Raw genomic sequence first — 23,018 nt, forward strand, 5'->3', positions numbered from 1 at the left:
GCAGTTCCTCAAGATATTGAAAAGATCATATAACCCAGCAATTCCACTCCTAGGTACATATCCAAGAGAATTGAAACCATGTTCACACAAAAAAACTTGTACACAGAGGTTCGTAGCAGTATTGTTAAAAAGTAGAAACAATAAATGTAGTATATCCATACAATGGATTATTTCCTGTCAATAAAAAGTAACAAAGTACTGATACATATTAAAACATGGATAATCCTTGAAAACATGATGTTACAGTAAGAAGCCAGTCACAAAAGGTCACACATTGTGTGATTCCATTTTTATGAAAACTCCAGAATAGGCAAATCTATAGAGACAGGAAGTAGAATTTCCTTTTGTGGTAATAAAATTTTCTGACATTAGATAGTGATGATAATTTTACATCTTTGTGAATGTACTAGAATATGCTGAATTTACACTTTAAAATGTAAATTTAATGTGTAAATAACAAGGTTGTAATCTAAAAAATAGTCTTTAAAATGTTCAAAATGGGAAAATATTTCACAAATATAATTTTTATTAATAGTATTGTCATTGGTGGGGCACCTGGGTGGCTCAGTCAGTTAAGCGTCTGCCTTTGGCTCAGGTCATGATCCCAGGGTCCTGGGATCCAGCCCTCTATCAGGCTCCCTGCTCAGGAGGGAGTCTGCCTCTCCCTCTCCATCTACCTCTCCCCCCAGCTCATGCTCTCTCTCTCCCGTTCGCTCTCGCTTTCTCAAATAAGTAAAATCTTTAAAAAAATAGTATTGTCATTGGTAATAGGAACCCAGAAAAAAATATGTACAAAAAATTGGTGAAGGCCGTTCTTTGACCTACTTGCTTTATGGCAGGTTCAGCACCAGGGACAGTTCCCCTGCATAGGCTATGCTTTCAAAGGTACCCTTCAAAAGGCTACCCAGGTCCTAGAGAAGTTTTCTAAAAGTGACATCTCTGTTGTGCTTTTCTTCTTTTTAACGCTGTCATATATTATGGCAGACATGATTGCCTTTATGTATACATTTTGTGAGAATTCAAGCAGGAAATGAAATAACTGCTACACTACATTATTAGTCCAGTTAGCAAAATATATCGATTGATTGTTACGTGCTGGTGCTCAGTCAGCATGAGCTCCTAGACAAGTCGCTTGCCTCTGTTAACTTCATTTCCTTATCCAAAACTTGTCAACAATTACACATGTGATAAACTAAGCGAATATTTGTGAAATAATTCAATATAGCTTGTAATCATGAAAGGTACTTTTATTACTGAATTCTTTAACAAGTCATTCCATTGCATTATCAAACAATTTATTTTATTCGGGGAGCACATAGTCTCCCATGACATTAGAAGCCCAGACACCTGCCTTGGACATGCTCAGGTTATTCTGTCAACAGCCTTCATGGCAAGGACTGTCTTCTTAAGCATGCTTCATATGGGCACAAATTTCTAAGACATAATCTTGGATTTGGCCTGGGAATGGGCCCATTTCTAAGGATGAGGTATAAATGAAAAGGTATGCATCTAATCTTCCACTTTTCTAAACTTAATCCAAAGATTAATTTCAGCACATAACTGCAGATGCATGTCCACTACACATATTTCTCTATGATCCATCCTGTCATATCAGAATTTATCTGTAGGGTGAATGTTAATTTGGACCCCATATAACACTATTATAAAGGAATTTTATCAGATTTAACACTTCAAAATAAGAAATTATATAGAAAAGCTCCACAAATGTTTGAACAGCAAAATTGTGTCTGATCACATAACTTCATGTTTTCATCTGCATTACTACGTTGGAGTAGGTGGATAAAATGCTCTACAAAAAATCTAACAAAACGTATATGGTTCTGTTTCACTGTTTTCCATTCTTACTCAAATGGTTCCATTTTAGTTGCCATTTACCAATCTTACTCATATTTAAATATCAAAATAACTAGCACAGGATGCTTAACTCTGCCAAATTCCATAAAGTCAGATGCAGCTTCCTTAAGAAGAAAAAAATAAGTATTGATTTTTAAAGGGAACAGAGTGGAAGGCAGCCATTTGATCTCTCAATGTCCACTCTTTCCTTTGGTCTGGCTTAAGTAAAAATGTTGTGTAAGAGGTCAGAGTACATTTCCGTAGGAGCCCACAACACAACAGTTGTAAATAACACTTCTCTTCCTGGAGGAAAGAAAGGGCATCAATCTGAGTAGGCACAAACAGGAGCCCCTAACACTCTGAGAAGTTGGGAGATGGATCTTGAGTCCAAATATTTCAAAAAGCAAAAGCTTCCCATTTCTGTTCCATGATGATTCTTTAATCCTTACCTGTTCCTTCAGTTGATTATTGCTTTCTTCAACTATAAGCCCATCTGAAAGATAGCTGTTCTTCTCTTGTGGTGCATAGCATCTCAACAGCCTGCTGTTTTCCTTAACAATTCCCCAACTTGCCTGTCTGTCCTTTGCTGTTTTTTCTGTATTCTTCCCATCTGTTCTCTGTTCATTCCCCCCCCACTTCCTGCTATTGGTTTATTAGCTATACTTCTACATTTTAGTTTTTAGTGGTTGTGCTAATGTTTATAACATATCTCCTTAGCTTACCAAGTCTACTTTAAATAATATTTGAATGCTATGTAATAACTTTATAACAGTATACTTCCATTTTCCCCTTCCATCCTTTATGCTATTGTTGTCATACATTTCGCTTATTTTTGCTTTACATAGTTGAATTTTTTTAACGAAAATAAAATACTTTCATATTTACCCACATATTTACCACTTCTTGTGTGCTTCATTCTCTTGTGTAGATCAAAGTTTTCATCTGGTTTTTTCTTCCGCCTAAAGAATTTCCTTTAACATTATTTCAGTGATATTCAATTACAAAGTCTCTCAGCTTTTATTGTAAAAAGTCTTTATTTCACCTTAAGTTGAACATTTTATTTTATTTCATTTCATTTTAAAGTTTTATTCATTTAAATAATCTCTACACCCCATGTGGGGCTTGAACTCATGACCCCAAGATCAAGAGTTGCCTGCTCTTCTGACTGAGCCAGCTAGGTACCCCTTAAGTTAAACATCTTAAAGGAAATTTTTGCTGGATAGAGAACCCTATGTTGACAGATTTTATTTTTTCTTCTCTTTTTTTTTTAAGATTTTATTTATTTGACAGAGAGAGACACAGTGAGAGAGGGAACACAAGCAGGGGGAGTGCGAGAGGGAGAAGCAGGTTCCCTGCTGAGCAGGGAGCCCAATGCAGGGCTCGATCCCAGGACCCTGGGCTCATGACCTGAGCTGAAGGCAGACACTTAACGACTGAGCCACCCAGGCAACCCCAGATTTTACTTTTTCACTCTGCAATTTAAAGATGCCATACCATTGTCTTCTGACTTGCATCATTTCTGAAAAGAAATCTGCTTTCACTCTTATCTTTGGTCCTCTGTACATCATGTGCCTTGTTTCTCTGACTGATTTTAAGATTTTCTCTTTATCACTGTTTTTCAGCAATTTAATTGTAATGTGCCTTGCTGTGATTTTCTGTGTATGTTTATGCTCCTTGGGATTAATTAAAGTTTGTAGATCTATAGGTTCATAGTTTTTATTAAATTTGGAATTTTTCAGTCATTATTTCTTCAGATATTTTTCTGTCTCCCTCACCTCCCCTCCCACTAAATCACAGTTTTCTGGGATTCCAATTATACATACAATAAACCACTTGATATTATCCCCAGGTCACTGAAGTCTTGTTCATTTTTTTCCATGTTTTTTTCTATGTTTCAGATTGAACTGTTTGTATTGCTACATCTACAAGTTCGCTGGTCTTTTCTTTCCCTATGTCTCAGCTGCAGTTAATCCCATCCAGTGTATTTTTTTTTCATTTCACCAATTTAATTTTTGTCTTTAGAAATTTCATTTGGTTCTTTTTGTATCTTCATTCTCTTTCCATTCTATTCATATTAAAGATTCTTAAATATATTGAGTCTACAGTTGGTTAAGCATCTGTCTTCGGCTCAGGGTCCTGGGATGGAGCCCCACGTCAGGCTCTCTGCTCAGCGGGGAGCCTGCTTCTCCCTCTCCCCTCTGCCTGCCACTCCCCCTGCTTGTGCTCTCTCTCTGTCAAATAAATAAAATATTTTTTAAAAATATGCTGAGTTTATTTATAATAGATAATTCAAAGTTTTGTGTACTAATTCCACCATCTCTGTCATCGATGGATCTTTTTTTTATTGACTATTGCCTCTTTTTTTTCTCCTGGTTATGGGTCACGTTTTCCTGATTCCTGGCATGTCTAGGAATTTTTTACTGGATGCTGAATATTGGATGTTAGGTTATTGAGTATCTGAACTTTGCTGTCTTTCTTTAAAGAGCGTTAGCTTTGTTCTGGAAGCAGTGAAGCTACTGGAAGATCAGATGGGTTTGATCTTTTCATGGCTTTTAGAAAAACTCTTTAAGAGTAGGTCTGCAGTAGCCTCTGTTCTGAGCTAGTTTAGCTCTATTACTAAGATGTGACCCTCTGGGTTTCTTAAATAGTCAATTTGGAAGGTGATTCTCTTGAAAGCATAATGTTGGAAGATCCCTGGCTTAACCTTGGGAAGAGATTCAAAAAATTCTCTTTCCACTATGCCTAAAGTTTGAGACCAAAGAGTTTTTGGGAGGAAACACAGAATGTGAGGTTGGCTGCAGGTGCACTGAAGGACCAAACATATGACTGGATGCTGTGAAACAGGACGCTCTTGTAAAGAAAAGTGGCTGTCAGATAGTCAATCATTAATCACAAGGTTAGTAATTCAGTGTGACAATTGATTCTCTCTGTATTTAAGGATTTAATAGCTTTCTGGCCTGTCACATAGATGATGCTGAACTTCCTGGTCTCTGTTGGTCTACAATGGTACTGAAGATTCTGTTAATCTAACTGTGCATCTCCTTAGGACCATCAATCTACAAATAGGAACTTGGAGGCGGTATTACAATTTTGAAGAGGTTGTCCCTCATCATGTGTCTTTGCTTACATTCCTAAACTTTATAAACCTCTTTAAATGGTTTTATGCAGAGAGATTCTTTTCCAGTTAATATTTGAAAAAGTCTATTTTGTTTCATCCATTTGAACATGCCTTTGGTCAGAACATTTTATCACTGCCTCTCATTCAACATAAAAACTGACATTGAAAGTCTCATTATCTGGAGGTGGTTTAGGAGTACAGTAAGGAAGATGGTTTGGAACCATTTTTAAACTATTTCACCATATTTAGTTACTTATTTTTTTCCTGAGCTGGAGTAAGGAACGCTGGGTAAACAATAAGTAACTATGGGTACAGCACCAGTAATATCCATTTTATATGGTACTTGCTTCTTCCCACATGGATATTCAACTTGATGACTGAGGTCATTGGAATAAAGCTTTAAGTCTGACTGCTTTTATTATTGTGATTTTCATAGCATTGATCAGTATATTTACACATTTCATTAGGTCTTGGTGATCATTAACTTGTAAGAAATATTTCCTCTTCTCTGTATTTATTTAGTTTTTATTATTGGAGTATAGTTGACATACAATGTTATATTAGTTTCAGGTGTACAACATAGTGACTCAACAATTCTACACATTGTTCACCATAGGAAGTGTAGTTACCATCAGTCACCATACAACATTATTACAATATTATTGACTATATAAAAATATGGAACATTTCCTGAATTTGCATGTCATCCTCATGCAGGGGCCACTCTAATCGTCTCTGTATTGTCCCAATTTTAGTATATGTGCTTGCAGAAACACACGCTTTTTTTAAGCCAAAACTGCCCTTGGCTTAGTTTAGCTGTATCGTTAACCTTTGAAATGCAGATAAGTTTAATGTCTCCAATACATATTGGTCCAGAAATGAATTTAGTGGATTACCCATTTACAATACCAAACTATCTTTCCTGATAGTCACCATGAGGTCCTCCAAAGATTTCCCACTGTTTTCATTTACATAATGGCTAGAAAACCACAAACACAATCTGACCAATGAGAACCATCACCAGATTATGCTTCTGAGGGTCTGGGTACTCTGTTCCCTGGCCCCAGGCTGTGTCTTAACAAACATAATATCCTATAGAAGTCATAATAGGCATAGGGAAAACAATATTTCATTACAGTAAATATAAAACTAACTTTTGATAAAGCTCTTGGGATTCTGTGCATGTGGTTCCAGACAATCAGAGATGACCTTCGGGCTGACACTTAAGAGTGGGGGCGCCAACTTCTACCACCATGGAAATTTACTACCCGAGGCACAAAGAGAACAACAAATTAAGGAAGTCATCATGGAACCTGGAGGAAGGAGACAATGCCAAATCCAACCTTTGCAACCTGAAGTTGAAGTGCTGAGGCAGAATGCTTTACAGAGCTAACCCACTGCAGACTAAAAGGGTTGCTGAAAATGCACCCAGGGAAGGTTTAGAGGACCTGTCATCCTCTTGGCGTCAAAACACTGCAGGAAAGCTCACAGAACTTCCGGTCTGCATTTTTTAAAAGATTTATTTATTTATTTGAGAGAGAGAGAGAGAGAGAGAGAGAGAGTGGTGGGAGTGGGGGAGGGGCAGAGGAAGAGGGAGAGAATCTCAAGCCTACTCCCGGCTGAGCAGAGCCCCACTCAGGGATTGTTCTGAGGATCCGCGAGCTCAAGACCTGAGCCAAAATCAAGAGTCAGAGGCCCAACCGACTGAGCCGCCCAGGCGCCCCTGGTCTGCATTTTTAAAATACCACATGTGTATCTTATCAGCTATTTAAAGATCAACAGCAACAAACCTGCACACGAAGGTAATTACTCTGGGCACCTGCAACTTTTTTTTTCTTTTTATCTTCCACCTGACCACCGAGAAAACTATTTCAGGAGGGCAACTTTGTGTGATGGTTACCCTGCGACATGGGTGCCACCCGGCATTTGTCTTCGCTTATCTCCAATGAACTCCTTAACATTTTTATCAGTGAGGATGCTCACTGATAAGATTTCTAACCTTAATTATATGGTGCTCTGAACTAGATTCTTCTTCCATCGCGGAAGGTCACTCAGGTGTGCACCTGAGCTGTGAAAATCTCCACATACGATAGATACGGTTCAAGGCACACCGTGCTCACGCCCGCTTCCCAGAAATTTTGAATTGGTGCGGCAGACACTCTGGCCTCTCGCGCTGGCCACAGATGATTGGATGGAGTGGGGCGTGTGTTCAAGGGCCATGTGTGGGCTGAGCCAATCAGATTCTACTTGGGAATTTGAACTGATGAGCTACGATGCAGTTTCCTTTGGGGGTGGGAGCAGCCTTGTGTGCCAGGAGGAAGAAGACTGGGAGACAGAGGTGGAGAGAGACTGAGTGGGGCAGGGAGAAAAAGAGAAAACGTGTGCAGTGAGGCAGTGAAATCGTGAGCGATGAGACCATCTCTTTTATGAACCATGAGAGACACAGCTGCAAACCTTAGTTCTTGGCTGTCCAAGGCCCAGGCAGCTTCCTGGAACTGGCTGTCCTTCCTGCCCTGTTGCTCTGTGGGATTCTCCCTACCAAACTCACTTACATGGGCTTCTGTCGTCACAACCCACACTGCTGGAACAGAACCCAGACTATGTCAGGAACACCTATATCTTGCATTCCTGACAAGGCTTCGACTCAGGCAATATTTCGCACTAATCATACAACAGCAACTCAAGCTCCTAACCATTTCTCACTCACAATAAAGCCAACACAGGACTGGAATTCATGGATTTGTCCAAAGTTCTTCCTTACTGCAGAAATTTAGTTTGCGCCCCTCTTCAATTCCCCGTATATGAGTCCTGCAAAGGCCAAGGAGAGCAGTGGTCTTTTGGAGCTGGGAAGACCGTCAGGAACCAAGGTATAATGGGTGTATCTGGTTAACACAGTCTGGTGGAAAACCCTGTTACAGAACTGCGCCCTCCCTGTCTCCCTTGCCACTGAAAGGTATTGTCCTCTTGTCTTGGTAGTAAGCTTCTAGGACCTCATTTTTCCTGACTTCAGTTGGGCACCTTGGGTGTGTCCTTCTGCTTCTGACTTTGGTAAATATCTGAGATGTGCTCAAGTTGTTCCCGCCATGGGTTGGCAAGTTCAGGCTGCCCATATTCTTGCTTCCCTTCAGCCACACCAGCCTGGCCCTACATCGTGGTCTCCAACCTGGGACCTGCCCCGGAGACTCGGCAGAGTCCAGACTGAGGTCAGGCCTCGTCCACCAGCATGGAACATGGCCCGTGTGTTCCCCGGACATCTTAAGGTTCTGTTCCTTTTTAGAAGTCCATGACATAATATATAAAAAAAAATATATATATATATATATATATATATATACTTTTCTTTTTTTAATATATAATAAAAAAAAAAAAGAAGTCCATGACCCACTTCATAACATTCTTTCAGGAGCCATAATTTATTTAAAAACCTGTTTCTGGGTGAAGTCAGTGTCCTTGGTTAATTTTAACCTCACTAGAGATACAATGTTAGCAAAACTTGGCTTGACATCTAATGTCTACTGTGGCCATTCCATAGGTCACACTGACGTGATGGGTATGCCAGCGTATCATAACTTCAGGAAGTTTCTCTCCCCAGGATGTCTGAAAACTAGCTCTCTTTCAGTCCTGAATCAATAAAAAGAAATTTCAGGGGGAAATACTCACACTATGAGAGTCTGTGCTTCTTTAAGTAGTAACAACTGCACTTAGCTCTCATCAGCTTGGGATTTGGAATTCATTTGATATTTGTATGCGTACTGTTCTCCTCACAATGATACAAGACCCACATCCCTTCCCACAGGAGCTTGAAATCCAGTAAAGAAATAAAGTGTGATGATGAAGATTTTTGTTAGCACAAGGAACCGAAATCAAAATGAGGTTCTTGCTACTTTCTGCCAAGAGACTGTACAAACCTAGGAAAGCCTGGAGGGGAGATCCCAGCCCCATTCGCCTCCTCAGTGAGGTGCCCCAAGCAAGGCACACATGGCACCAACTCCATACAGCATCTTGGTTGGACCAGTAACAGCAAAAAATCCCACAAAATGACAACAAAAATGCACTGCCCAGAGTCGGGGCAAAATCCCGAACTCCCAGATAAATGGCATCAGAATCTATTGATTCCTGCCTGAAACTCCTGGGTTAGTGCTATTAAAGTGTGCTCTCCAGACCAGCATCACTGTGAACCCTTCGTTGCCAGTCTGCAGTAACACATACAGACATTGACAGGAAGTACTGAGAAACTTTTATAGCAACCCGATCTCAGTGTAACATTTTTACTATATTTTTACAAAAGTGCCAGTCTGCAAAGCATTGGAAAATTTAAAAACTTGTCCCCTACCATGAATAATTTTAAAAGCACTGCTCTGCCACAATTTTCAAAGGGAAAAAGCCACTTTCCTTCCTGCTCTAAAAAGAGAATTGTGCAGTGTTTCCCTTTCTTGTACAGTACATACAGTATCTTTACATTTGCCTGCACTTGTAAAGACCTACAGGAGGGACGGCCAAAAATACAACTACTAAATATAACTGGTCTCACAAGCAGATTCAAGTGTTCCATTATTACCTTGTGAAATATAAACCAAGTGGAAACAATTTCTCATTTACCTACCTCTGACTAATGCATTAAATGTAGATCACATATCCACCAGGGCTGAGTTTTTCCTTTAATCTATCTAGCAAGTTAAATGATAGCCAAAGGTTGCTTCTGATTAAGAGAGATACATTTACCTCTCCTATTTAGCTACAATGATACGAATATTTTTTGACAAACATCATTTTCCCCATTCATCAGCTCATCTCTGCTCCTTTTTTAAGGGAGTCATAAATGTATCTACTTGGAATCACACACTGCAAGTTCCAGGACATTCAAGCAACCTTTCAGGTCTTTGCTCCAGCTGTCGGTCAGTTTTCACCAGCTGCTTCTCTTCACCTGGCCCTGAGGTCCTTTCCATGAAGCTCAGTCCAGCAAAGAAGCCAGCACCCAGAGGAAATTCTTGCATGTACTGACCGGTGCGTGAAGCAGTTCCCAAGCTGTTTTCCAGGTTTTGTCCTTGGGGATGGCAATGATAACAAGAAATGGGGCCAGGACTGTCTCAGGCTTTTGTGTTTGTCCTGATAAATTTGTTGATCGATGGTAAGGTGCAATGGGGTAAAGCTATACGGTGTCCACATAGCATTTTCGCATTGCCGATTTGACCCTCGTTCCACCTTTTTAAACTTTGAGGGTGAACAAAACTGTAAAATGCTACGTTCCCACCTTGTTTTAACCACCAACCTCTATTTGGTTCCATCTAAATCTTCCATGTGAGGCTTTATAAGTTAGGAGCAAAAAAAAAAAATTATTTACAAATAAGCGATTTCTATGGGAAAAATATTTCTGTACTTAGGAATGCTTCTTGGGAACATATTCCTGGTTTAAATAAGCTCCTTGTGCAGATGGGTTTTACAGCCCATCTCAACTAAGCTGGAAATACTTAAAGCAAGCATTTTTTTTTTTTAATTTTAGGAACTCCTCTTGAGTAAGCTTTCCAAGATCATCACAAATAAGTGATGGAAGCAAAATGACTTAAAGAACAACCTACGCCCCGATGACATTGACTGTGAGGACCAATAGATCAATCAGATACGGAAAGTTGGGTTTTGTTTATTTATTTATTTATTTATTTATTTATTTATTTATTTATTTATTTTGTAAGGTACTCTCTATGCCCAACGTGGGGCTTTGAATTCACGACCCTGAGATAGAGAGTCGCATGCTCTACAGACTGAGCCAGCCAGGCACCCCTGCACCCCCAAACACACAAAGCTGATCTTTAAACAGAGTACAGTATTTCTCTGTTTAAGAGACACCAGCCAGGATGAAATTTTAAATGCCATGTGTGGTTCACCCACCAGAGCTGGCTTTGCAACACTTGTTCCAACAGAGCTCTCGATTCTGCACATGGTCTGTGACCTTCAAGTGCAGACAGACAGCACACACCTCCGGCTGTTCCGCAGAGCGCTTTGGTCCAGGGGCTGTCGGGTAAGGGAGCAAGTGGTTTTCCATTACTTACAACCCACGTTGATATTAAACATAAACACAATCCAGATAAGCTTTCATTTTCTCAGCCTACAGGATAGGACAGAATTAAAACCAAAGAGAATTAAGGGAAGACCCAATGATTTTGAACAAATAACATAAGTGATTGTGCAGTTTGGACCCACCTAATTTTGTGTCTGACTATAAAAGAATCCTTGTGAAGAAAATAGGATTTGAAGGAAACTGAATGTCTGTGGAGAAAAGTGTATCTAAATACAGTCAATACTAAGGTAATGAAACAATAGTCAACTTAATGATAAGTAACCCAGTAGACGGTTTGAGTTTTAGATCTACGAAAATATAGATTGTTATTTTTATGTTTTCCATAGTAACTAGTCTTAAGCAGTGTGAATGAAGCACATTCTTGGGAAAACAATCACACCATCTGAGGAACTTGCTGACACTAATTCTGAATTAGTCGTTTCTGTATTTGTATTTGTAATAGGTTTTCACATATCAGTTTAGTTGTCAACACAAAAATTTACCTTCTTTAAAGTGGAATTCCCAACATTTCCAGAGTACTCAGAAGTCAGATTTTTTTCCTCCCCAAGATCAGCTTAGACAGAACTAAAATGGTCTTTTTCTTTGATCTCACTAGAATATGAGAAAGCACCTGATATAGAACAGTAATTATTTTCCTACAAAATTCATTTGCAGGCAAATCCTTGGAAAATTAATGTGAATGCCCTGCCCTGACTCGGGCTGCTCTTCTCTCCCGGAGGCTGGGCAGATCCTATGCTGGCTTGGTCTGGGGTCTCCCACACACTAGGGAAGGCCCTGCGGCTGCCCCTGTGGGTGGAAATGACGTGGTTCAAGACTGTGAAAGCCCACATCCAAGAAATGCAAGTCACCAGGGTGGCCCTGAATTAATACAGTTTCTTGGGGACCTTTTAAATGATAGTGTTCCGAGGACGAAACCAGAAGCCACCTGTAATTATTTCTTTACTTTGGAGATGAAGTAGAACAGAATCCGCCTGATCCATCTGGTCACCTAAACCTCCCTCACACTGGACTTCTGCGTGTAAGCCTGGAGAAAACACTGACATGACAAGGCCATGATACAAAGAATGTGAGAAGGAAAAGAAGTCCAAGTACCAGGCAGGGGAATTAAACTTGCCTCCTATCAAAAAAGTCCGTCTTGAAGATAAAAAACGTTCTGAGGATGGATGGTGGTGAATAGTAACACAACAGTGTAAATGTCTTTAATATCACTGAACTGTACATTTAAAGAGGATTAAAATAGTAAATTTTATGTTATGTACATTTTGCCACAATAAGAAAGTCTTGTACTGGTATTCATCCAACCCCTCGGTATGGCCACATAATGGTCAAAATTTAAGAGAGAAATGTATTCTAAAATCAGAAAGGGACAGGGGTGCCTAGGTGGCTCAGTTGGTTAAGCCTCCAACTCTTGATCTCAGCTGGGTCTTCAACTGAGGATTGTGGGGTTTGAGCCCTGCACTGGACTTAAATTTTTAAACAATCAGAAAGGACAAGGACATATGTTTGCATTTTTGCTATAATTTTCTCATCATTTAAAACATACAAGGTTAGAAAGTCATTAAATGCTGGTATCACACAGGAAATTCACCTCCAAGTTACTGTTGGCCTTTAAAAGTCGTGCTAAACTTATATACACTTCCTTCCAATTAGTTTGTTATTCATTACACAACTGAATTAAAAACAAAACAAGACCAAAAACACCCAGTGCCTCCTCCCTTAAAATTTTGTTTGGATGCCTTCCCAGAACATAGCAACTATTTAAAGGTCTTAATTTTTTACTTTTCCTTGTATCAAACTGTCCTTTTTTTCACAATCTGTTCTCACCCCACCCTGCCCTGCACCCCCAAACACAAGGTTATGGATAAACATAATTGATTAATATGTCACAGAGCTATAGGCTGCCCATGCCTGGGAAAAGCTCTTCCTCTCAATCCTGGGCTGATGTGGAAATCACTACATTGGGTAAGGAGATGCAAGGTGAGTGGTAATTTACAAATGCCAGGTAGGTGCCTGGACAGCCCAACTGGAAGCCTAAGTCTAGAGCAGACAGTCTACGAGTATCACCGTAGCCTGCTGCAGTCTGTCATCACGTCTGCTTGTGAACACAAAGGGTGGAGTTCATTTTTTCTTGGTCCCAGTAATAGATCATGGGGATAACTTTCGACAGGGTCAATGAAATGACAGGAGTTATACAAAATCATAGATGCTTCCAAGCAGGAATGCACTATAAAGATCAAGGAAGAACTCCTATTTCAAAAAAAGAAAAGAGCTCCTATTTCATGGGGCTATCAAGGTAACACAAAGCCCCTTGGTCTGAGCTGATTGCTTTCCAACTCTTCAACCAGAAAACGAAATGACAGCAGGTAGAGTACAACGTACCATTGGACGTACTGATTATCCTCAGTACCAAAGAATCGGGATGTTATTTTTATATACCACAGCATTTAATGTCCCTTATTTTACTTATAGTGGAAACAGTATGAAAATGGGAGAAAACGTTAGCATAAAAAATGTTAAGTAAGTCACTCTTAGAACAGATTTGTCCCTTTGAAGTAGTATACCATTGGCCAGGGTTTTAAAAGTTACTTTGTACTTACTGAAATTCAAAACAGACCAGCAAAGTACCTTCAAAATAAAGATTAACTAAATAAACTAGAAAAGTATTTCCAAAGTAAAGATGACCAAAAATTAGTTACCTTGAGTACATTAGTTGTCAGTTGTTGTTCTAACACATCACCAGAAACCTAGTGACTTAAACCACACAAATGCATTACCTTACAGTTCCGTAGGCTAGAGATCTGGCACGGGTTGCCCTGGGCTAAGATCTGGAGGCTCTAGGGAAGACTCTGTTCTCTTGGCTTTTCAGCTTTCAGAGGCCACCCCCATTCCTTCGGTCATGGTTCCTTCCTCCATTTTCAAAGCCAGAAATGTTGTGTCTCTCTCCGTTCTGTATTTTACATTTCCCTTTGGCCCTGACATTCTTCCAATTCCCTCGTCCCCTTTTAGGGACCCTGGGGATTATACTGGGCCCACCTGGAAAACCCAGAATAACCTATTTCCAGGTCAGATTAGTACCTTAATTCCACCTGCAACCTTATTCTTCTTTGCCACTTAACCCAACATATTCACAGGTCCTGGAGATTATGACATAGACATGGTAGGGGTTAGGGTGGCATGATTCTAGCTACCACACATTAAATACACATGTAAATAAATACACCACAGTTTAATGTTTTGTAATAGTTCAATAATTGTCATACGGTTGCCTTCATCTACAGAATTAATCTTTTTTATGCATATAAAACAAATCGGACCAGTCAGATGCAACAGTAATAAAAAAAATGTAAAGCAATATAAAACAAACTGTACAACATTACAAGGTAGTGATTATTTGTGTGTATGTGTCCATATGTGTATATATAAAACTATACAATGTATACACATGTGTATATGTGTGTAAACACACACATACAATTTTACAGTTAATCAAGTCGTTCTAGAAAAATCAATATACCAGAAAGATTCCAGGGAAGGTAATGCTTCTAAAATAAGGCCACGCTTATGAAGATCCAAAATCAAAGACAAGGTTCCTAACGAGAACATCGAGGTTAGAGACAAAGTCTTTCCCGGTTAGTCCTTTCCCCCTTTTTCTCTCGATTTTTTCCTGGTGTTCTACTGCCCAAATTCACTGTCCCTGTGCCCTGAAAGGCCTGCTGCCTGTGAAATGACCAGAGCCCACATGAACGAGGTCAAACCACCAACCCACAAATATATTTATTAGTGAGGCTGGTCTGGAGGAAATTGCTGGAAAACAAAGGATATCTGTGCACCCCTGCGTCCAGGGCACCTGCCCCTCCATTGAAGAAGGTCCTGATCCTTTCAATGGCTGCGATGCTAGCTTTGGTTGTCCAGCCAGACTTTCCTTGAAAGTAGGACCACTGCCATTGGCGAGAGCTGGTACCCAGTCCACACCGGACTCAAAAGATGGGAACGTGGTAGTGGCGGTCATTCTCCGTCAGCAGGGAGATCTCTGGCCACTCCCTGGGTGGCAAGTCTGGGTAGCAGACCTCGAAGTCTCTGGAGTTAAACTTGAACAGTCTGAACACTTTCATCTTTATTTCAAGGGAGTACCCAAGAATAAACATATCGATCTGGAGAAGAGATGAAAAAGAGGTCACAAACCAAACCATGAGAGACGATGGACTCTGAAAAACAAACTGAGGGTTCTAGAGGGGAGGGGGGTGAGGGGATGGGTTAGCCTGGTGATGGGTATTAAAGAGGGCACGTTCTGCGTGGGGCACTGGGCGTTCTGCACAAACAATGAATCATGGAACACTCCAACAAAAACTAATGATGTAATGTATGGTGATTAACATAACAATAAACAATTAAAAAAAAAAAAGAGGTCACAAACACACATTTCCAGCTCCCTGTCCCCCACCAGAGGAGGGAGCATGTTCTCCTGCAGCTTATGGAGTAATGTGCTTATTTACAGACCCACGCACGAACCACTGAGGGGCCACAGACACGAACAAATGCCCACGACGTGGAAGGCAGGGGAAGGCAGAGGAAACTCTTTGTAGACTAGCATGAAAAATTTACAGGGAAAAGCTGTTTGGGGAAAAAAAAAAAAAACCAACTAATAAAAAATAAAGGAATGCTCAGAATAAAAAAAATCACAGTTTTCCAACTAGTTTTATATCCATTTTTTATAAAAATGCCAGGTAATTTTGTGCACTGCCTAAGAGAGCAAAGCCCAACAAAACCTCTTTACTATGGGGATAAAAAAGTATTCTCTGGATTTAAAAAATTTTTTTAAAGATTTTATTCATTTATTTATTTGATAGAGAGAGCATGCATGAGCAGGGAGAGAAGCGCAGAGAGAGAAGCACAGGGAGAGAGGGAGAAGCAGACTCCGTGCAGAGTATGGAGCCTGATGCGGGGCTTGATTTCACAACCCTGAGATCATGACCTGAGCCAGGATCAAGAGTTAGCCGCTTAACTGCATGAGCTACTCAGGCGCCCCTGGATTTTAAAATTTTTCAGTAATTTTTTTTAAGTTAAAGTTCATTTATTGTTTTTAGTCATCTCTACACCGAATCTCTCACGACCCTGAGATCAAGAGTTGCATGCTCTTCCAACTGAGCCTGCCAGGCACCCCTAAAATTTTTCAATAATGTCTATTTATCTTTAGTAAGTAACCAAGTACTTTCCCAAACTTCATCTCATTTTCCAACAGGACTTCCTCCTGGTTCAACTCTGTTGTGGGAGAACCTGCCACCATCTGAGAGGCAGAGTTAAAGATTAGAAAGGCTTCTCACACTGGGGCCCCCTGGTCACGGCGCTGGGCAGACGCACAGCAAACAGCACGGAGCAGTGAGGTTTCTCGCTCTTTTTTTTCCTTCTTTTTAAGGGTTTAAGATAAAACTCTCTTTGCAGTGGGTTTTATCACCGCTGAAAGTAAACTCCAAACACCTGTGTGTTCAAGGACTGCCAATATCATCCTGAATCAAACACAGGATTCTTCTACCCCCATTACCTGCTCTAGTCCACATGTGTCGCCCACAGAATTCAGGTGATTCATCATGAAGCTTAAAGGGTCAGATGATGTTTCCCGGGAAAACAGGAGTTGAAAAAGACTGGGAATGACCTTGTTAGTCTTCATTTGTTCATAAACTTCAGTGACTTGATATAGCATGATAAACTTTAAAGCTTCATACAGTTTATATTCCAGAAGAACATCAGAAAAAAGGATGTTGCACATACTTCCTCTCTTGTAATAATCTTTAATTCCACTAAATTCAGTCCACTAAAAATACAGATGTAAAAGGGAAATTTACAGGGGAAAGGTGAATTCCTATACCATGGCATAATTTTTCAAAGTACTTATAAAAATAAACCAAAGATTAATAGAGGGGAACTTTAAACTTTTCATTTTATAGCTTTTGACCCTGATTTTTTTTAACCACAAGTATGTATTACTTTTACAATCACAAACTAGTTAAAATGAAACACTTTTCAAATAAGCACCACCAACTAGGTAAAATGCCACGCAAGTTAGTTTCCTAAGACATCTTAAGGTAGTTGGGTCACACAGAAGATAATCCAGAGACAAACAGTACTAACTAGCATTCCTTCATACTCACTTACCAAGCACAGATTAAAGCACTCACTGAATCCTCACGACGACTAGTGACATATCAGTTTTACATGAGACTATGGCACAGAAATGTTATGGTATTTACCATGGAGGATTCATTTCAACAATCCAAAATCTGCATCTATTAAAAGGCAGGAAAAACTCCCAGTTCAAATTATAGCATCTGTGCTGTGCCCAGGTTATTAATAGGGCACATCCCAGAAGTGCACTTCTGAGTGCGCTGTCTGCACCTTGCACCCCCATCTTTTGAGGGGAAACAGGTACGTGATTGTTAAGGTTTCCCAGAGAGCCCACAAAGGTCTCCTTAACCCATATTGGGCCTAATTGTCATGTACAACATTGCTCGTTCATTACTTGGAAGGTGAACAAAGAATAGGAAAGCCAATCGTCAGTTCCTAGAAGAGACGTTCCTGGCCACATGTCCTCCTTATGTGGCATCAAGTGACATGCCTGACAGAGGAGAGTTGCTATATCTGGGGGGCGCACTTTCATTCCTAGTCTCTTCTTCTCCCAAACACTCACCTGTGTTTTCAATAATTCCACACATTTACGTAATTTTCCAAACACATTGGAACCTGTATACTTCTCAGGACCAAAACTGTATTGCTGGATCCAATTACAACCTTGTGAAAAGAGTAGCTTTTCAGGAAGCTTGAAAAGGAAGTAGATGCCAACCATGATTAGTACCTCAACACTTAGGACACACAATTTAGAGTACGTCATCACGGTGCATGATCTTATCTCACTTAGCAATCTCTGTTTAAAAACACGATAACAACAGTTAAATAAAAGCATATAGTTCCTTTTAGATTTGTGGATTAAGTGATTTGGATCGGACTTTTAATTTATTATTTTACAACTGACAAAAACCTACATGAAGATTATGTCTATGGAAACAATCTTTCTGCATAAAACACTTCCCAAACTGCCTGGGTATATCCCTTTAGAAATGATTTTTACCCAAACAATGCTAGAATACCATAGTACGTCAGGGAGCACGCAGGCTTTAGAATGAGGCACCCTGGGGTCCAACCCTCACTCTGTCACTTGCCAGCTGAGAGGCTGCACATTATTTACCCTCTCAGCCTCATCTTCCACCGTAAATCAAGGACAATACTATCCATTCTACAGGACCCTTGTTGAGATTTAATAAGATTACGGAATACTTAAGCCTCTGATCTAGTGAAGGGATCTAATCCATTTTCCCGCCCCGCTGAGCTTGGGGAGCCCAGAGGCTCGGTTGTATTCTCTGTCCTCAGCAAGTAGCAGCAGGCCTAGCACAACCCACACACTTGACAAGTACTTGCTAGATAAAATGAAACTTTATATTTACTTGCTCCTCCATCCTTAAACGTACATCCTAGATTAAATATCCTACATTCAAAATAAAAATTCAGGTTGTTCATCAAGAATGTTCTGCCTTAAAAAAAAGAAGAAGAAAAAGAAAAAAAAGAATGTACTACCTTACACTCTTAAAATGAAAAAAAAAAAACAAAACAAGGCACAGACCGGGAGAAAATATTTGCAAATCACATATCTGATAAAGCACTTGTACTCGGAATGTATAAAGAACTCTTAAAATTCAGTCAATAATAAAATAAAACAAAAAAAATAATTTAAAAATAAATAAATAGGGGTGCCTGGGTGGCTCAGTCATTACGCGTCTGCCTTCGGCCCAGGTCATGATCCCAGGGTCCCGGGATCGAGCCCCGCACCAGGCTCCCTGCTCAGCGGGAAATCTGCTTCTCCCCCTCACTCTCCCCCTGCTTGTGTTCTCTGTCTTGCTGTATCTCTCTCTGTCAAAAAAATAAAATCTTTAATAAATAAATAAATAAATAAATAAATAAAAATGGGCAAAAGACTTGAACAGACACTTCTCTAAGAAGATAACATGGATGGCAAATAAACACATGGAAAGACACTCATCCTTCCACACTAGGGGAATGCCAACTAAAAGCATAGTGATACCAGGGCACATCTATCAGAATGGCTACAAATAACCCCAAATCAATCCTGGTTAGAATGTGGAACAACTGGAACTCTTACTCATTACTGGTAGAAATGCAAAATGGTGGAGCCACACTGGAAAACAGATGACCGGTTCTAACCTACACCTACCACATGACCCAACAATCTCATTCCCAGGCATTTGCCCAAAAGGACAAAATCCTGTATGGAAATATTTATAACAGCTTTATTCATACTTGTCAAAAACTGGAAATAATCCAGATGTCCTTCAGGTGACGAACGGATAAACAAACTGCGTCATACTCATGTCAAGGAAGACCACTCAACAATAAAAAGGAATGCACTACCAATTCACAGAACATGGATGAATGGCAATGCATTTTGCTAAATGAAAAAAGTCAGATTCAAAAGGCTACACGCTGGATAGTTCCACGTATTGGACATTCTGGAAAAGGCAAAATGATAGGGACGTAAGACCTATCAATGGTGACCTGGGGCTAGGTGTGAGAGAGGGTTGACTATAAAGGAATTGGGGGGAGTCTCTGGAGCGCTCTATGTGTTTGTCAAAACTCCAGTAAGTGTAGAGTAAAAAAGTGAATTTTAGTAGACCACCTTGCCTTTGAAGGACAGATGCTCTTCTTGAGAAAAGATGGTGACATTAAAAACAGACAAGACTGAGTAGGACGGCCTCTCTGAGATGGACGGGGTACGTAGGGCCTTTGAAGGCTCCTTCCATCTCAGGACACACAGAGCCGCCCACGGAAGACCCGGCCGTCTGCACGGCAATGCTTGTCAACACGTTGTTCCCCCACGTCTCCAGTGTGTGGACGTACCTTAACAATGTCTTTCTCTTTCATCCAGGATGGAAAGGAGAGGCCCTGGCTGAATATCTGGAACAGCACTGACCTCAGAGCGTCATAGTTATCTCTTTTTACTAGTCGGACACATTTAATGTGATGCCGCCAAAATAGCTCTTCGTAAGCCTGTCCGCACAAAAAGAAGAATTTGGTTTTCAACTCCTCCGGATGAGAGAATAAGCAAAATGAATTCACTGCACTGCCAGTGAGGCGTGACTCCCAAATAAAGTGGACAACAGAAACGAAAACAATTCTAAATTATGAATGTGACCACAGGCCATTTTAAAGTGACTTCTGTGTGTACTGAGTCCAAGTCCTGCTCTTTCAGTTGATAAATTCCTGGAAGCTCAGGGCCAGGGAATGTCATTTAGGGAAGATGATAGCTACAACTGACCACAGTGGAAAAAAAAAAATACTATATACATTTAAGACCATGCTAAAAAGTACTTGAAACAAAACTTTCTCGCTGCTGACAAGGCTGGATAGCACTGCTGGGAATATTTACCAAGACTGGTCCAATGGGCAATTCTAAAAATCCTCGAAATCTTTTACATCCAGGTGCCTAATCCCTCCACGGACAGAAGTCTCCCCTGCATGTGGAGATGGGCCAGAGGCCTAGCAGGAGGAGCTGAAAAGAGTGCCACCCTCAAATTTCCTGCAATTACAGCCTCATTTACGTCTTTGACCAGGTCCTCAAAGGCCCTCGCTCTATCTAGGTGACAGCCCGAAGCCAGGGTGTGGCAGCTGCTTGGCTTTATCATGAGAACCACAGTTGTTCCTCACGGCACATCTGGGGTTAGCGGATCTCTGGGCTTCGTAAAGCAGAGTGCAATGTTTGCTTCCTGATTTTCACACACGCGTTCTGCACCATCCGTGACCTGTGTCAGCAGACGCACCTTCCTCATCAGCTTGGCACGTGGCGTCTCTCCTTTCCACTCTCTCGCACAGTAACTGAGCAGATCAACCTCCGCCTCCACGCTGAGGTTCCCTGAACCAAATCAAATAGAAAAGGTACTTAATTTTCCCTTTCCTCACCCTTCTCGAACCCTCTCTGCACCTTAGAAATAACATATGAAAATATTTACTTTTGAATTTTCTCTGCAGATATCCAATCCACCTAAAAGATAAAGGGAAAAATGATATCAAAAATCTACTTTGAACAGCAAGGGTCTCTTGGTGAAACTGGAAGCTGATCTGACCACCTACCATTTCAGCCAGTGCCCGAAATCGCAGTGCATCCTCCTGAAGTAGCAGAGGGCGGCCACCAGACATGAAGCTGCCAACATCACTGACCCCTTTGCTATTCTCCACACGGTCCCTAAAGTTTGGCTGGTGACTAGCATCCAGGAGTGAACTTGGTCACTTCCTACAAGAAATTAATAATAATAAAAAAAAGGCACATCACAATTACACAAGTCTGCTTTGTTTAAGGGGGAAAATATATTGGCTAATTTTACCTGCAAAGTGTCTCTCATTGATGACATAAAGCTTTTATTTTTTATATATTTATTTTTTAAAAGATTTTATTTATGTATTTGTCAGAGAGAGAGAGAGTGAGGAGAGCACAAGCAGAGGGGAGAAGCAGGCTCTCCGCTGAGCGAGGAGCCCGATGCAGGACTCGATCCCAGGACCCTGGGATCACGACCAGGGCTGAAGGCAGACGCTTAACCAGCTGAGCCACCCAGGGGTCCCCGATTACATAAACAGTTTTTAAAGCATTCAAAAATACAATCTGAAAGTTAAAGAAACCCCCGGTTCCCCTATAATCGATGTTCTACGTAAGAATATCTTTGTTCCACAGAATTTACCGGGAATAACCATCAAGAGTATCAGTTCCAGAATCCCTGGGACCCGTTCAAAACTTGCCTCTATCTACTACCCTGGCTGTGTGACCGTGGGAAACCTGACTTCTCTCCTCTGAATTGTCTTGACTGTAATATTGGGGAAAACGCGGACCTCACTGGGGCAAGACGGAATGGGATGATTTCCGAACCAGCACGGGGCGCCCGTGCACTGTGTTGTGTATCTGTGGAAGCCAAGAATGGTTCCAGGAATTCTGCTCAACACCAGGGGGCCTCCAGCAATGCCACCGCCAGGCACTTCTGCCCACTTGGATACTCTTAGATCTTTATGAGCCATAACACATGGCATCACCTTCACACACACAATGAGGGACCCAAACAGCAGGCTTGACATCACTTCCAGGAAGTGGACCCCTCAGAAGAGCAGTGAGGTGGGGACAGGCGTGCTGCGTATGGTATACGTTCCCATACCTGATGTGACCAGGGAGAATGAACGGGCCAGAAAGCTCCAACTGTATACCTACAGTATTTTACTATGGGCAGCAGATTCCCAATTGTATTATGCTTGAGCATGTAAAACGCTGAAGTACAAATGAGGAAGAGAACTTTTGAATAGTGGCCAAACCTCCCGGGGTTCATTGTGAAATCATTCCCTCCCTGGCACAAGGTTTAGTAAAATTCCAGTGATTAACTGGAGTAAAAGCCTCAGCAATTCAGGATCTGCAATTGTAGCATTTTTTTTTTTTTTGAGTCGGCTCCACACCCAACGTGGGGCTTGAACTCACAACCCCAAGATCGAGTCACGTGCTCCACCACCTAAGCCAGCCAGGCACCCCAATTTTAGCATTTTTGACCATATGGATATTTGACATACATTTAAACTCTCATAAGGAAAGAATTTACCAGCAAATAAATTTACCAAAAAAGAAAAGAAGAAATAAAGTTACCAGTAAATAAGAATAGACATACTTACAATGACTTAAAAGGGCATTTTCAAAAACAGGTACTCATCTGTTCATTAGCTGTTCATTACATATTTACTCCTGCCTAGCTATTTAGTAAAACTTTTTGGGAGTTGTTTAAAAATGTAAACCTATACTGCCTTTACATCTATAAATAAGATTTTTATTAATTCAGAGTGATTTCCCAACTGTGACAATTCTGACCTATGCAAATACTTTTA

The 23,018-nt window shown here is 40.7% G+C and overlaps 1 protein-coding gene, 1 long non-coding RNA gene and 1 other non-coding gene across 7 annotated transcripts in view; 1 reads left to right on the top strand and 2 right to left on the bottom strand.

Moving 5' to 3' along the window:
- Nucleotides 1-10,538, top strand: part of LOC141372413 (uncharacterized) — a 35,390-nt gene extending 24,852 nt beyond the window's left edge. For 2 of the 3 annotated variants that reach the window (XR_012377643.1, XR_012377642.1), the window contains exon 3: nt 10,473-10,538. This is a non-coding gene — a long non-coding RNA (uncharacterized lncRNA). Of the gene's footprint in view, nt 1-9,781; nt 9,921-10,472 lie in introns of those variants that run through there. The other variant, XR_012377641.1, reaches the window with a different exon arrangement.
- LOC112820464 (U6 spliceosomal RNA) lies at nt 5,645-5,748 on the bottom strand. Its single transcript, XR_003207138.1, has one exon. It is a non-coding gene; the product is annotated as a U6 spliceosomal RNA (small nuclear RNA).
- A 3,717-nt stretch (nt 10,539-14,255) lies between the features above and the next one.
- The window catches only part of OTULINL (OTU deubiquitinase with linear linkage specificity like), a 29,458-nt gene continuing 20,695 nt past the window's right edge, over nt 14,256-23,018 (bottom strand). For all 3 annotated transcript variants that reach the window (XM_073891078.1, XM_025867459.2, XM_025867460.2), the window contains exons 2-8: nt 21,240-21,399; nt 21,119-21,150; nt 20,930-21,021; nt 20,010-20,159; nt 17,731-17,859; nt 16,588-16,857; nt 14,256-15,199 (exon numbers count right to left, since the gene is read on the bottom strand). In XM_073891078.1, coding sequence (XP_073747179.1) covers nt 15,026-15,199; nt 16,588-16,857; nt 17,731-17,859; nt 20,010-20,159; nt 20,930-21,021; nt 21,119-21,150; nt 21,240-21,399 — 1,007 coding nt within the window. In that variant the 3' untranslated portion in view covers nt 14,256-15,025. The remainder of the gene's footprint in view (nt 15,200-16,587; nt 16,858-17,730; nt 17,860-20,009; nt 20,160-20,929; nt 21,022-21,118; nt 21,151-21,239; nt 21,400-23,018) is intronic.

This window comes from Callorhinus ursinus, unplaced genomic scaffold (genome assembly GCF_003265705.2).
Source record: "Callorhinus ursinus isolate GAN/ISIS: 27379988/994484 unplaced genomic scaffold, GSC_fseal_2.0 scaffold3, whole genome shotgun sequence".
Taxonomy (NCBI): Eukaryota; Metazoa; Chordata; class Mammalia; order Carnivora; family Otariidae; genus Callorhinus; species Callorhinus ursinus.